The 13,446-nt window shown below is 36.6% G+C and overlaps 1 protein-coding gene across 1 annotated transcript in view; it reads right to left on the bottom strand.

Moving 5' to 3' along the window:
• Positions 1 to 799: 799 nt before the first annotated feature.
• Positions 800 to 13,446, bottom strand: part of MROH9 (maestro heat like repeat family member 9) — a gene marked incomplete at both ends in the record, with an annotated part of 36,404 nt that continues 23,757 nt past the window's right edge. Inside the window, 7 exons of the mRNA XM_081121884.1 lie at positions 800 to 1,044; positions 2,444 to 2,506; positions 6,085 to 6,136; positions 7,536 to 7,688; positions 8,595 to 8,771; positions 10,568 to 10,705; positions 13,203 to 13,323. Of these exons, the coding sequence (XP_080978010.1) occupies positions 800 to 1,044; positions 2,444 to 2,506; positions 6,085 to 6,136; positions 7,536 to 7,688; positions 8,595 to 8,771; positions 10,568 to 10,705; positions 13,203 to 13,323 (949 nt within the window). The remainder of the gene's footprint in view (positions 1,045 to 2,443; positions 2,507 to 6,084; positions 6,137 to 7,535; positions 7,689 to 8,594; positions 8,772 to 10,567; positions 10,706 to 13,202; positions 13,324 to 13,446) is intronic.

Genomic DNA, 13,446 nt, shown 5'->3' with positions numbered 1-13,446 from the left:
AGGAAACCACTGTGATAGACTATCCAGTGTTCATTTCAAAAAGTTTAAAGCCATTTGCACAGCATGATGTTCCCCTTGGGTCTCAGTTCTCCCCATTCTTTTTCTTTTTAAAATAATTTTTTTCTTTTTAAATTACTGTTGATGTATATGTAATATTAGTTTCAGATGCGCAACCCAGTGATCAGACATTTATATAACTTATGAAGTGACCACCCTGATAAATCTAGTACCTATCTTACTTGTATCCAAGCAAACTCTCTAGCTTCCTTCACAACTCTTCTTATCTCAGTGTCTCTACCTGACATACATTTCCCTGCCCCTCCCTCTTCCCTTGCAAGTTCCATTTCCTCCTTTGTGAATAGTGCCTTATGGCAACATTCATCCCAGCAGGATGGAAATGACCCAAACTGAGTATCACTAGACTGTGGCCTTCCTGAGGATGGGACCCTTGTCTATGTTATACAAATGTCCCCACTGCCTAGCACAGTGCCTGGCCCTTAGGACGTGTTCCATAGATGCTTATTGATTGAATTAGGTCTCAAGAGCTTCTCATAAAATACTTTGCTTATATGATTTTTCAATTTTATTAGTAGCTTTGATTAATTAAGGCTTCTGATCACTGTCAAACCTAGAGAGGCAACAGATTTCTATATTTGAAGACAATTAAGAAGGCACCATAAAATGGCTCCTAATATCCTTCAGGAAAGCATCTACAAATAGACTCAGATTATCAAGAGGGAAAGGAAAACCATTCCTCTTCTGAGTTGGGCTCCAAGGCACTGGTGAATGTCTCATTCTTTCACAAAACGTAGTCATAAGTCTCAGTTTCTTTCATATCCTTAATACTTGCTGTCTCTTCATCAGGAGAGACATAATTATAAAGAGGCTTCACTTTTTTGATGTAGATGAAGTTAAACAATCTTCGGAAGCTTTGTTTAATAATCGAGGAGGTCATTTTATGGGATATTTTCCTAAAAATTTCGTGGGTTTTTCTTGCCAACTCCCTGACCACAAGGTCTTCATCCAGAAACACTCGGTCGATAGCTGTAACGGCAGAAGGGCCCTTAGTTCAAGGCATCTGTCTCAGAGTCTGAGACACTTTAACTCTGAACAGTCCCACCCCCTTTCAGAGCCCTCTTCTGTCTTCTCCTCCCCCACCCCAATTTTTATTACTTTGACTAGCAGCATCCAGGAAGTTTTATCCAGACATCATTAAAAGGAAAATGGAAATATTCACTAAACATTTATGGAGTGTCTATTATGTGCTGAGCATTCTTCTAGACAGCATAAACATATTCATGAAGAAGTTGATTATAGCTCATAATAATGAAAAAAGTTGGACTCAGTATAAAGATTCATCAATAGGGAACTACTTAAAAATTGGGAATATCATAAAATGAAATAGTATACACATATTAACATAATGTAGATCCATAATATTTGGCATGAAAGATGTTTATGATATATGAATAAATGAAAAAAGTTATAAAACAGTTACGATCATTTTGAAAATAGCCATGTAATAACTTATATTCTTTAAAAATGTCTGGGGTTTTATATATATATAATGATATGCTAATATCATTATTTCCAGACCCTGGGCTTGTGGGAAGTTCGTTCTTTCTTAAAAAGAAATGGGGGGGGAGGGGAAAGGGATAGATTTAGAAAAAAGAGAGGAGGAAAAGGGGTAGGAGGAGCAGAAAAAGAAGAAAGGTTTGGAGAGACACAGAAAATTTACCAGGCAGTCAAGAAATATGTACTGAATAAATGAGTGAATACATGAATGAATGAAAAAGGAAAGAAGATAATGACATGTCAATGTAGGCTCATCAATTGTAACAAATGTACCATGTGGTGGGGGGTGTTGCTAATGGGATGGCTGGTGTGTGGAGGCAGGAGGTATATGGGAAATTTCTATATGTTCCACTTAATTTTGCTATAAATCTGAAATTGTTCTACCTTATCTGTTTGTAATTCTGATCATGGTGGGGAAGTAGAGGCTGACGGAGAGACACCAAAGATCCCAACATTTTGACAGAATAAACAATCCCCTTCTTTAAGTCCATCTTAATGGTGCAGGTGTACATTGCTATCTCCTAAAACTTCAATTCTCTGAGGGCAGGGACTTGGTGTTGTTTGCTGCTGTATCCCCAGCAGCTAGAATAGAGCTGGAAAAAATATATGTTGGATGAATGAGTGAATCAGTTCTCAACTCTCTGTTCCTAAGGGCTCTAGGGTGATAAGTCTCAGAGAGAGAGAGAGAAAGGGGGGGAGGGAGAAATGAAAAAAGGATGCCCCTTAACTCATTTCTTTCATTGATTCCCCCCTAACCACCACCCTCCTCCCATCCCTGGCACCATTATAGAACTCATGTTCTATAATCACAAATAATGAATTTATTTAGACCTATGCATAAAGATTTCATTATACCTTCAACACTTACCCTCAAGCAAAACTTCAATGTCATCTCTGAGGAGTAAATGGCTACCCAATGTTGCCAAATACCCTATACACAAAATAAAACCCCAAAATACATTATGAAAATACATTCTCTGATGTTATCTAGCTACCTTCTTTGCCTTCTTCAAAGCAAAGCATCTTTAGATTATCCTTACTCTTTTAGTGCTCTCACATACTTACTATTTTATAATTTAATAAAAATTTTTATTGAAAAGTATGTATGCATATAAACATGCACACATCCTAATTATACCAGTCAATGAATGACCACAAAGTGAATACTTCTAGCTACCACCTAGGTCACTCAGTGGAACAGGACTAGCATCCCAGAAGCCATCCTCATGCTCTTCCCCAGTCTGCCACTCTATCCCTTGGAATATATTCTTTCGGGCCTGTCTTCTGTTGCTCAGCATTATCTGAGATTCATCCATGTTCTCTAATGGGGCAATAGTTCATTTATTTCCATTGCTACATGGCAGAGGTTGGCCATCATTTTCTTGAAACATAGCCATGCCTGTGGGCTCTTATGTGTACATATCATCTCTGGCTGCTTTCTCCCACACTAACAGACTTGAGTAGTAACATAGACCAGCTGCTTTCAACCTTTTTCACCTCATGGCACACATAAACTAATTACTGAAATTCTGCAGCACACCAAAAATGTACATTTTTTGCCAATCTGACAAAAAGGTATAATTTTGATTGATTACATCAGATGACTATTGTTGTGTTGGCTGTTGTCACTTAAAAAAAAAATCTATATTGATTTCAGAGAGAGGAAGGGAGAGGGAGAGAGACAAATAGAAACATCAATGATGAGCGAGTCATTGATCGGCTGCCTCCTGCACGCCCCTGACTGGGGATCGAGCCCAAAACCCTGGCATGTGCCCTGACTGGGAATTGAACTGTGATCTCCTGGATCCTAGGTTGATGCTCAACCACTGAGCCATGCTTGGCTGGGTTGTTGCCACTTTTAAAATTTGACAATCTAAGGAAAAAGAGGTCAGTGCCCCCATTAAATAGGTATTACATGTTTTAAAAATTCTTGCGGCACAGCTATTGAAAATCGCTGACGTGGTACTCCAAGCCTAAAATAAGTTGTGATATTTCATCCTATGAATTGAGCATTTTTTATCCATTTTGTTGATGATGGTCAATGTGTTGTTTCCAATTTGGGGCTATTATAAATAATGATGTTGTTACGGGCATTCTTGTATATGGATTTTAGTATGCATTTGTATGCATTGATGTTTGGTATCTAGCTGGGAGTGGATTTCCTGACTAATGGATATTCTTTATGTTCACCTTCAGTTGTTACTGCCAAACAGTGCAAAGCATTTTTACCAGTTTTTACTCCCTGCATTAGTGTATGAACATTTCCATTGTTCCACACCCTCTCTAATACCTGTTAGCATTTTTTCTTTTAGTCATTCTCGTGGGTTTGGTGGTAGTAACACATTGTGATTTTAACTCACTTATTTTTGTGATGATTCGTAAGAGTTTTGTATATTTATTGGCCATTTGGATATTTCTTTTGTGACATGCTCGTTCAAGTCAGTCTCTTTTCTGTTTTTTATGTATAGTTGCCGATCTTCATCTTATTTATTTGTAGGCATTTAAAAAAAATTCTGGATGTTAATCTTTTTCATTGTTACACACCTTACAGATATCTTCTCATACCCTGTGGCAAAACTTTTACATTTATACATTTTTTTAAATGAACATACATCTTTAATTTTAATGTAGCCCAATTTATTGTCTTTTCTATTTATGGTTAATGAATTTTTGGGGTCCTAATAGGAAATCTTTGCATGCCTCAGGAATATCATAATGATATTCTCCTATATTTACTTCTGAAGCTTTATGGTTTTACCTTTCACACTTTTGGGTTGTAGATCCAACCGGAATTACATGGCATACGGTGCAGGTGAAGATATTTTTTATGTACTCGTGTACTTGATACAGCACCATTATGAGAAAAAAATTCCTTTTCCTACTGCTCTGCAAGGTCACTGTGTACGTGTGGAGCTGTTTCTAGGCTTTCCATTCTGTTTCACAGGTCTGTCCTGTATGTAACAGACTGTCTACAATTCTGTAACTTTATAATAAATCTTTATATGTGGTGGGACTAGTAGCCCGCATTTTTTCTTCAGGAGTATCTCAGCCTTTCGCTTTTCTGTGTACATTTAGAATCTACTTGTCAAGATCCGTGAAATTATCTGTTGGCATTTTTATTTACATTTGGTCTGGCCCTGCCAAGGCAACTGCAGGCGGGACTTGAAATTCAATAAATCCAGGAGCTTTTTACATAGCTAGTTTTTAAGTTGATAATTTTGTATGGCCTGCAAATGATGTTTTATAAATATCCAAATGGCCCTTGGCAAAAAAAGGTTCCCCACCCCTGCTTTAGTGATTTCCTCAAGAAGGATTCATGGCAGTGCTTTATCCCTAGTTCTTGTGTTTTTGAAAATGTTTTCCTGTTATCTTCATAGTTGGGTATAATTTTTCAGTCACAATTTTTTTCCACTTAGGATTTTGTAGGTGTTCTATTATATTCTAGAGGTTAAGTACTGAAGTAGAGAAATCAAATGCCAGATTTATTTATTTTTTAACTTAAAAGTGACTTTTTTTGCCTAAATTCTCAGAGAATTCTTTAACTCTAAAGTTTCACAACTTTATTGGGAAACATCTAAAAGTTGCATTATGTATAGAATATTTATTAAAAAATTATTTACCATCTCAGTATATTTAATCGTCTTTTTTTATTTCTTAAAATTATATCTTTGATTACTTTTTTCTGTTCTCATTATTTCTTTTCTTTCTTTATGCCTATTTGCATCTCTGATTGATCTTTCATACCTATCATTGCTCCTTAATTTTTTAAACTGTTTCTTGCTGGTTTTCATTTCATTTCGCTAGTGTTTCTCAACCCTGTACTCCTGTCCCTTACTGGGTTATCAACAATATATATTTTCTCTTCTGCTGGTTGCAATGCAGTTTTCTTTTGTGATAGTTATATATTTTTTCTTACTCATGCCCCCTATACTTTGAAAGCTTACTTTTCAGTGCTCCCACTACCCCATCGTATATCGACTGTGTGCTTGTATCTGTACTTTAGATCTTTATTTCAAAAAGTTTAAGATTCATGAAGATGTTTATCATGATTTTCATCTGCTTTGTTTTTATTCTTTCTTTTCTCTCCTTTCCCCCCTGGAAATAACTCTGTAGAGAGATAATGCCATTTCCTTTTTTAAAAAAAATTACTTATTTTTGTATCTTGCAATAGTTATATACAGAGGATGGTTTGTGGAAAGTACCAGGGTAGAATTCAGAGTAGAAGGAATTCTTTCTGGTTTGAAATAAAGTTCTTGTGACACCGGGTTTTCTGTGTGTGTGTGTGTGTGTGTGTGTGTGAGTGAGTGTGTGTTCCTTTCTTCTTCTCTGACCAGCACAGATCAGGAGCTCTAGTGCTAGTCATACCTCAGTTTGTCTTCTACTCTAAGTGATGGTCTTCTTTCTATAAGAACAACTTGACACTGCATTTCCTGATTCCTTGCTGTGCCTGCTACTCCTTGGGGCCAAGCAGGGTCAAGTGAAAATCCCATTACCAACTTGGGAACTCACTTCCTGTCATTCCAGATAAAGAATTGTCAATTTGGATGTTCATGATGAGAATCTAGTGGGAAAAAACTCTTTGGTCAGGTTTGGTCAAGATTGAAAACTTTAGTTATCTTCTCTTAGAATCTTCCTGCACTGCCCCCCCCCCTTTTTTTTTTACTTTATGGACTTGATAGCTCTTCCTCATCTGTTAGAGTTGTGGTTACAGATGCCCAAGTTTTGTTGAAGATGGTGTTTATATTTTTAGATATCATTCTTATTCCTTGGGTAGCGATTTTTAAATAGTGAAGGGGAATAATGAGCAGTGGCATGCCATCTTGTTAAACTTTGAAATCATCCTTCCTTAGTGCACTTTGTATAATAATTTAATCACATAGCTATGCTCTCACTGTGTAGTATAAAACAGAACTTTGTTCTCATCACATATAGTAACCTCTATTCATCATAGATATCACATGATGGGTCTAGTCCATCATAAACAAAAAAGATTTATAATTTTTTTTTCAAAGAAGACTTCCAGCTATACCTTTTAAGACAAACTAGGAATTGAATTTGATTTACCTATTAAAATAATAGATGCTCTCCTCAGATATACTCGGGAGCTCCTCAGGAATCCTAAGCAGTCAGATATCAAATCAGTAATGTAGCTCCCATGAGAAATAAACTGAGAATAAAAAGGGGGAAAAAACACTTAGTTGTTGAAAAAGTGCATTTGTTCCTTTTCAGAGAGGCTTCCAGAGAAAAGAACCTGATTGCTTACACCAAATAAGGTCCAGTTAAAAACTTGAGATTCCAATATATGAACTTGCTTTCCTGTTTGCGGGTCTTATTCAGTTGATTATGATTTCCCAGCCTAACCTTGTGTTTCCACCTTTGCTTAGCATGCTTCCATGTATCACTGTGTTCATGCCGGTGTTAAGAGGACCGGCTCATTAGGCAGTGACCAGATATTTCCAGCTTTTCTTTTGGTGATCTGACCTTTATACTCATCCAAGATGAGTTGGAGGTGGGTTGGAGGAAGGAGGCTAGCTAGAGAGGATCAATGTTGAGGAAGAGGAAGTGGAAAATGTTAGTTTTCTCTGGTCTCAAGCCCTAGCTGTTATCACCCATTTAGTATTATTTTTTAACTTTGTCTTCCTTCTCCAAGACTAACCCTCATCCCCAGCACCTTTCCATCATTTTTGGAGGTCCTTTCATGTTCTTTCTATAACGTATGGTAGGAAACACCAAAGGGCCACTTACAATATTGTTGCAGATATTGAGCACAACCAGCTCAAAATTGTAATTTTCCACGAGCAGATGCAATGCTGGCCATTTTAATGCTGAGGCGCAGATTTCCAGTGTATGTTTACATGACTGCAAAGCAGAAAACAGTTGATGAGCATCTCTGTGTCTAGTGTTACATGGTACACGGCTCGTCTCTGCAAAACTAAGGAACACAAGGCCTCAGGACTTACCGTAACGACTCTTTTGTCTGTATCCTCCAGAAACAGGATCAGAGGCACCAGGGCTTCTAGAACCACGGCACTCAACATCCATGTGTACTGGTTCATGTCCCTGAGCAGTTCACCAAAGTGCCGGATGGCCATGCTCCGAATGCCTGCGTCATTCTCCAATTTGTGCACAGAAAAGGCGCATTTGAGGATATTTCTAGGGCTTCTTTCTTTAAACAGTGTGACATATATGTTTGTATATATATTTATACACTTCCTTCTTTCTATAGTTTAATAATGTGCTCGTCAGTGAAATCTGAATAATTAAGAACTAAATTTTGGCAAGATCATTTACTATGAAATAAAATTCTCTGGTTCATAAACTACCCATTCCAAAAATCTTTAAAAATAGATTCCCTTCAATAATAGAGATAAAAATAAATAAATAAGTAGATAAATGAATAAATAAATAGATTCCCCATGGCATACCAAAAGTGTTCTTGCTTATTAAAATAAATTACTACCATCCAACTTGTCTGGAACACATTTAGTATACAAAATGAGGATTTTCAAAATACACAACTTTCTGATGAGATACTTTTTAACTATAAGGTTTATATGATGATAAGAAAGCCATTTGGGGCATTATACATCATCTCTGATCACCACAAAACAGCTGCAACACTCTCTTTTACTGGTGGGAGAATGAAACACTAAGAGACTGAATCACCTGCTCAAGATTTCACAGCTAGTAAGAGACAGGGCAGGATTTGAACCCAGGAAGTCCAGATCCAGGGTTAACCAATATATACCCACTAAACTACAATTTCTCTTTCATCCAAGGACAGAGGCTATTCTTTGATTCTCTTTTCTTATGGGTAGGCTTCTCCAGGTTCTCATAGTGTAGTTAAATAAAGGCAGTACTTAACTGACTGATATTGTTATCTCAAAAAGAAATGGTGGCTCTGCACAAAATGACTGTCTTCTGTTGACTCTTTCTGGGATATAATATCATTTCCTCAGCTGGGGCTTCAGCTGAACTATAAAACCTAATGATCTCACACATCTAACTGTTTAACTCACATGATCCATCAGAGGGCAGTAGCTGGAAGCAATTCTGGTACACAAAGATGAGTAGGTCACCCTGTCAAGTTTGTTCAAAAGTCTTCGAAGGGTAAACAAGGCCCGAATTACAACAGTCTTGTCTTTGGAAGAGAAGGCATCCATGATGGATATTAGTAAGCCGCTGACATCTTTTATCTACATATAAAAGGAAGAAAATGGGGGGATTTTGGAAGGAGACAGAAACTTGAGCTAGCATTTGGTATGTACACCTCTGCATTTGGGCATCAGGCAGTGGTGTGCTGGAGCTGGCTCACAAGAGTAAATGGTAAACAATTTTGTAAGCTGCTCATTAGCTAGAAGTCACTACTGAAAAATTAAATTTCATACATTTAGAAACAAATAAAAACAATAGCAGTAAATACTCAAAAACATCACTTATTTTGCTACACTTTACTCCTAAAAGCCCTTGAGGTTATTTACATGTATTATATCTGTATGATGTGCTATGGTGCATCTCTTCCCAACTCCATGTTTAATGATGTTCTGTTAATAGCTTGAAGTCATCCATGGTGGGACTCTTAACACCAGGGAAATTAGTCTTATTTCCATTGAGCTGAGAGTTAAACATTTACCAACATACCACTGGCAGCATGCCCTCTAAATTGGGTAATGATGACCTGTTTGGACATGAGAGCCAGCTGGAGATCCTGAGCCAAGTCATGGGAGTCAGTTGCAGATCAGAGACAAATAGAATTTAAGGCAAGGAAGAACATGAATAGGAGACACCAAAGGAGAAAAAGAAAGGCTGGAAAAAAAAGTAAAAGAAATAAATACTCTTTGCCAAAATAATAGCCAATGGCCACTTGTGTCTGGCAGGAAAGTTGTGTCTTTACCAATAGATAGTATGTGAAACCTCAATCCAGTAATTCTCTTTCACTCTCCTAAATAACCTTGACACCAAATCTCCCTTCAAGTATTAATAACACTGGGAGTAACTAACTTTCTGTTCACTAAAATAATGTACATCTACTTGTATGATTTATTTAAAGCAAAAAAGACCATGGCTCATTTCACTCTAAATGCAAAATGGGTGCCCTCTGACTGGTTTGAAGTTTTCAGAGATTATGTTTAATAGATAAACAAGGAGTTGTTATTAAACATATTGTGTCAACAGTGATTTTTAGAACAGCTACACTCTCAGCATTGTGCAAAGTACTTTGAAATTTCTGAGGGAATTACAACACATAGGGGTAGACGTAGGTTCAGTCCTCCTGGAAGGTAAGATATAGTCACATGACTCAGCAGGAACCAGTATAAGACAGTGGTTCTCAAGTTTAACCTGTATTAGAATCACCTGGAGGACTTTTGAAAACACAGATGGGTGGGCCCCACCACCAGTATTTCTGATTCCTTAGGTCCGAAGCAGGGCCTGAAAAGTTGCATTTCTTATAAGTTTCTAGGACATGCTGATGCTGCTGGTTTAGAATTATATGTGGAGAAGCACAGATATAAAATGTTATATAAGAAAGTGCACATAGCTGGTGTGGCTCAGAGAGAGAGGAGGCTGTTAGAGATCAGAGTAGTCAGTGGAATTTGACTAGAACTGATCATTGAAAAAGTAAAATGTGACTATGTATGGGTGAAGGAGGAAAGTGTTAGCAGTGGAAAGAAAAGCTTGAGGGAGTCCTGGGAGATGGTAATTAACATGCATGCAAATGTGTATGTTGGAGGGGAAATTACCTTAACGTATGTGGTTCAGACTGTAAGAAAGGGTGTTCATGTAGGGTGATGCTGATAAATTTAGAGTGCAATGAATGGTTTTCTGGGAAAAATATAAATTAGGTGATAAAGCCATTAAATTGACTTAACACATTCCTTCCAGTCAATCCAGATCCCTTAGTGATAAAACATCAGTAAGGATATTGAGCAATATCAAGTCTCAGACTGTGATCTGGATGGTGCCGTCAGACACAAGCCAGACACACACATACCTCGTTGATTACTGACGCCATGCTGGAGATTTTCTGTAGGCTCAGTTTGCTAACTGCAGGATTGGAATCATTGACCCAGTTCTTGAAGAGACCCAGAAATTCTTCTGGGAATGGGTCCTTGAAGAATTTATTCAGAAGCTGAAAGAGAACAGCTAATACGTTCCTAAGCAGAGTAAAGGCCAACACGCAATTTCTGCTTCAGGCATAAAAATCAAGACATTTTCAATAAAACTGGAACACAAGTCACACTCAAACTCCAAATACTTATACGTATTCCCACATATATTCCTGTGCTCACATCACCACATCACTCACCAGGAAAGGCACACTTTCCTTTTATAATCAGTAACTGATCAGTGGGGTGATAATTTGGTACCATGTGAATACTGTGTTTTCCAATAACCTTTCACTTAGTGATTTTAAAATTATTAATGATTTTTTCTTCATTTATTACATTGGGACTTACAAAGGGTGATTTTTTTATGTCTAGCATTTTTTTTTCTACATTTACTGGCTGACATCTCTCTCTCTCTCTCTTTCTCTTTCTCTTTTTCAGCTTTTCATTTTGAGTATTACCAAGGATTTATGCATTAAAAATTTTCCAACATATTACAGTTATTTGCAGTTATTATTTCTTTTTATGCTCAAATTTGGCCAGTAGGAGCCCCTACATGTTGACTCTTATGTTCTTTTGACATGACCCATCTACTTTTGAGCACTTCTTTGCTTATAGAAAAATTAGATGTCCCAGGCTCATCTTATATTTTCCTTGCCCCTGAAATTACTCATTTCTTTAAGGAGACAAGGTTCTTTTTAGTGAGTAATGGTACTGAGACACCATTAGAAGTGGGTACTAGAGTGTACTCATTGTTATTGGCATATTATGTCTTCTGGGCCTTTACTTGAGCTAGGAAATACATTTTTTTTCTTTTGGTTGCAAGTTCATTTTGACAATGTTGATACATTCAATTCAAATGTAATATAACAAAGTTTACGTTAATTTTTTACAGTTTTATGTTTGCCTCATCTTTCTCTTACCTGGAAAACCTTGGTGCCTAATAGCACTAATATGAGTACTTATTTGCTTTCTGCATTATAATGCATACCATAGTTTTAAAATTATGATGTCAACATATAATATCAATAAACCTCCTGAGTAAAAACGAATTATTTTTAAAAATATTTTTGTCCTTAAAATATATCTCACTGAGGATGTATAGTCAAAGCACTATGTTCATAAGTTACTTGATATCCTTCACAAATTTGTGTGTGAGAGGGAAAGAGAGAGAGAATCATACAATTCATGGAAAGAAACACTAAGGTAATAATAGGTAAGCAGACAAAGGAGAGATCAGATTATTCACAAAATGGAGCTTTAAAGAAAAGCCAAGGTGAAAACACATGATTCAGGAAAATAAAAATAATGATTTAAACAGAGGTAACAATACTATCCTCATTTTTCATACATTAGTATTATATAACTAGAAAGCCCAAGAGAATCAACTAAAATATTAATGGAGTTACTGTAAAAGCACAGGAGAGCAGCTGAATTCAAGATAATAGTTTAATTTTCCTGAACATTCAGTAACAATGAGCTTGAAAATCTAAATGAAAGGGTCCCCATTCACACTAACAATTTAAAATAACATAAGCTACTTAATAATTCCAAAATTAATATGTAAAATTTATGTGAAAATTACAAAATATTGAAGAAAAATGAAAGTATTAAAATATCAAGCATTCCTAAGAAGCTCATAGCATTAATATAATTACAGTATTTTCAGCAAAAGTTTTTTTTCCTTGAAACCTAGCAAAGTTATTTTAAAATTTAACTGGAGGAACAAATATATAGGAAAGACAAAAGAAATTTTGAAAAGAAGAGTTGAGGAGAAGTTGCTTTGCTAGATATTAAAATTTATTTGCAAATGGCCATAATTCAACAGTGGGATGATTCTACAAGAATGAAAATAAATGGAACCTAGCAGAGTAACCTGAGACAAACCCTAATATGTGTGCTTGTGCTTGGGCATATGAAATTAATAATAACATTAATGAAGGCATAACCAGTGAGTAGTGAGTTTAATGCTTATTAATTAAATGATGCTTGGTTAGATAGTTAATTATTTAGCAAAAACTAAAGTTAGATCCAAAAGGATTTCCTCAATTTGCTTGACTCTAGTATGGCATTATAAGTTATGGTGTAATATTCATATACAGAGTAATCTGGGTCTTCATTTCACTCAGTTATTTGGCCCATTCTCCTCCCCCCCATAGCCTGAAGTGTCATTTAGATCCCAGATGTTACCTGCTAACTTTAGTAAACTCAGTTATCCCTCAATATACTTTAACAAGCATGCAGATATATTTTAAAGGAATTTCAAAAATAATTAGTATTTGTGCAAATCTATACCCTCCAGGAAATGACAAAAGCCAACTCCTAGAGCAGGCTGAGGGTTCAACCATCCCATAATCCAGATCTGTCCTTACCTTACCCTCTCAATCTCAGATATCTGTCATTGTCTTAACTTGAAGTAAAATAAATATTCAGAGAAGGAGATAAAAGGACAGAGTGTTGGGTAAGTTTGGGTAAGAAAAGGGAGAACTCAGTTGTTCATAGACTCCTAATAAAACTCACTTCAGTGAGGAAAATGACTGTGATCACACTGTCCTCGGACCTTCTCGGACCTTCCACCGAGAGCTTGTAGAGATACTGCAGGGTCTCTGGAAACTGCGGGAAGTTATATTCACCCAGAGTTCTATAAAGGAGAAGTAGGCAGAGTTAGCAAAGATCAGAACACTTTCTGCATCAGTAAGTGCTAATGGTAGTAAACAGAGAATTATCATCCCTATATTTTGTACCATCCAGATAACAAGCAAGG

This window comes from Miniopterus schreibersii, assembly GCF_964146895.1.
Source record: "Miniopterus schreibersii genome assembly, chromosome: 19".
Classification (NCBI taxonomy): domain Eukaryota; kingdom Metazoa; phylum Chordata; class Mammalia; order Chiroptera; family Miniopteridae; genus Miniopterus; species Miniopterus schreibersii.
This window is presented reverse-complemented; position numbering and strand designations above follow the sequence as displayed.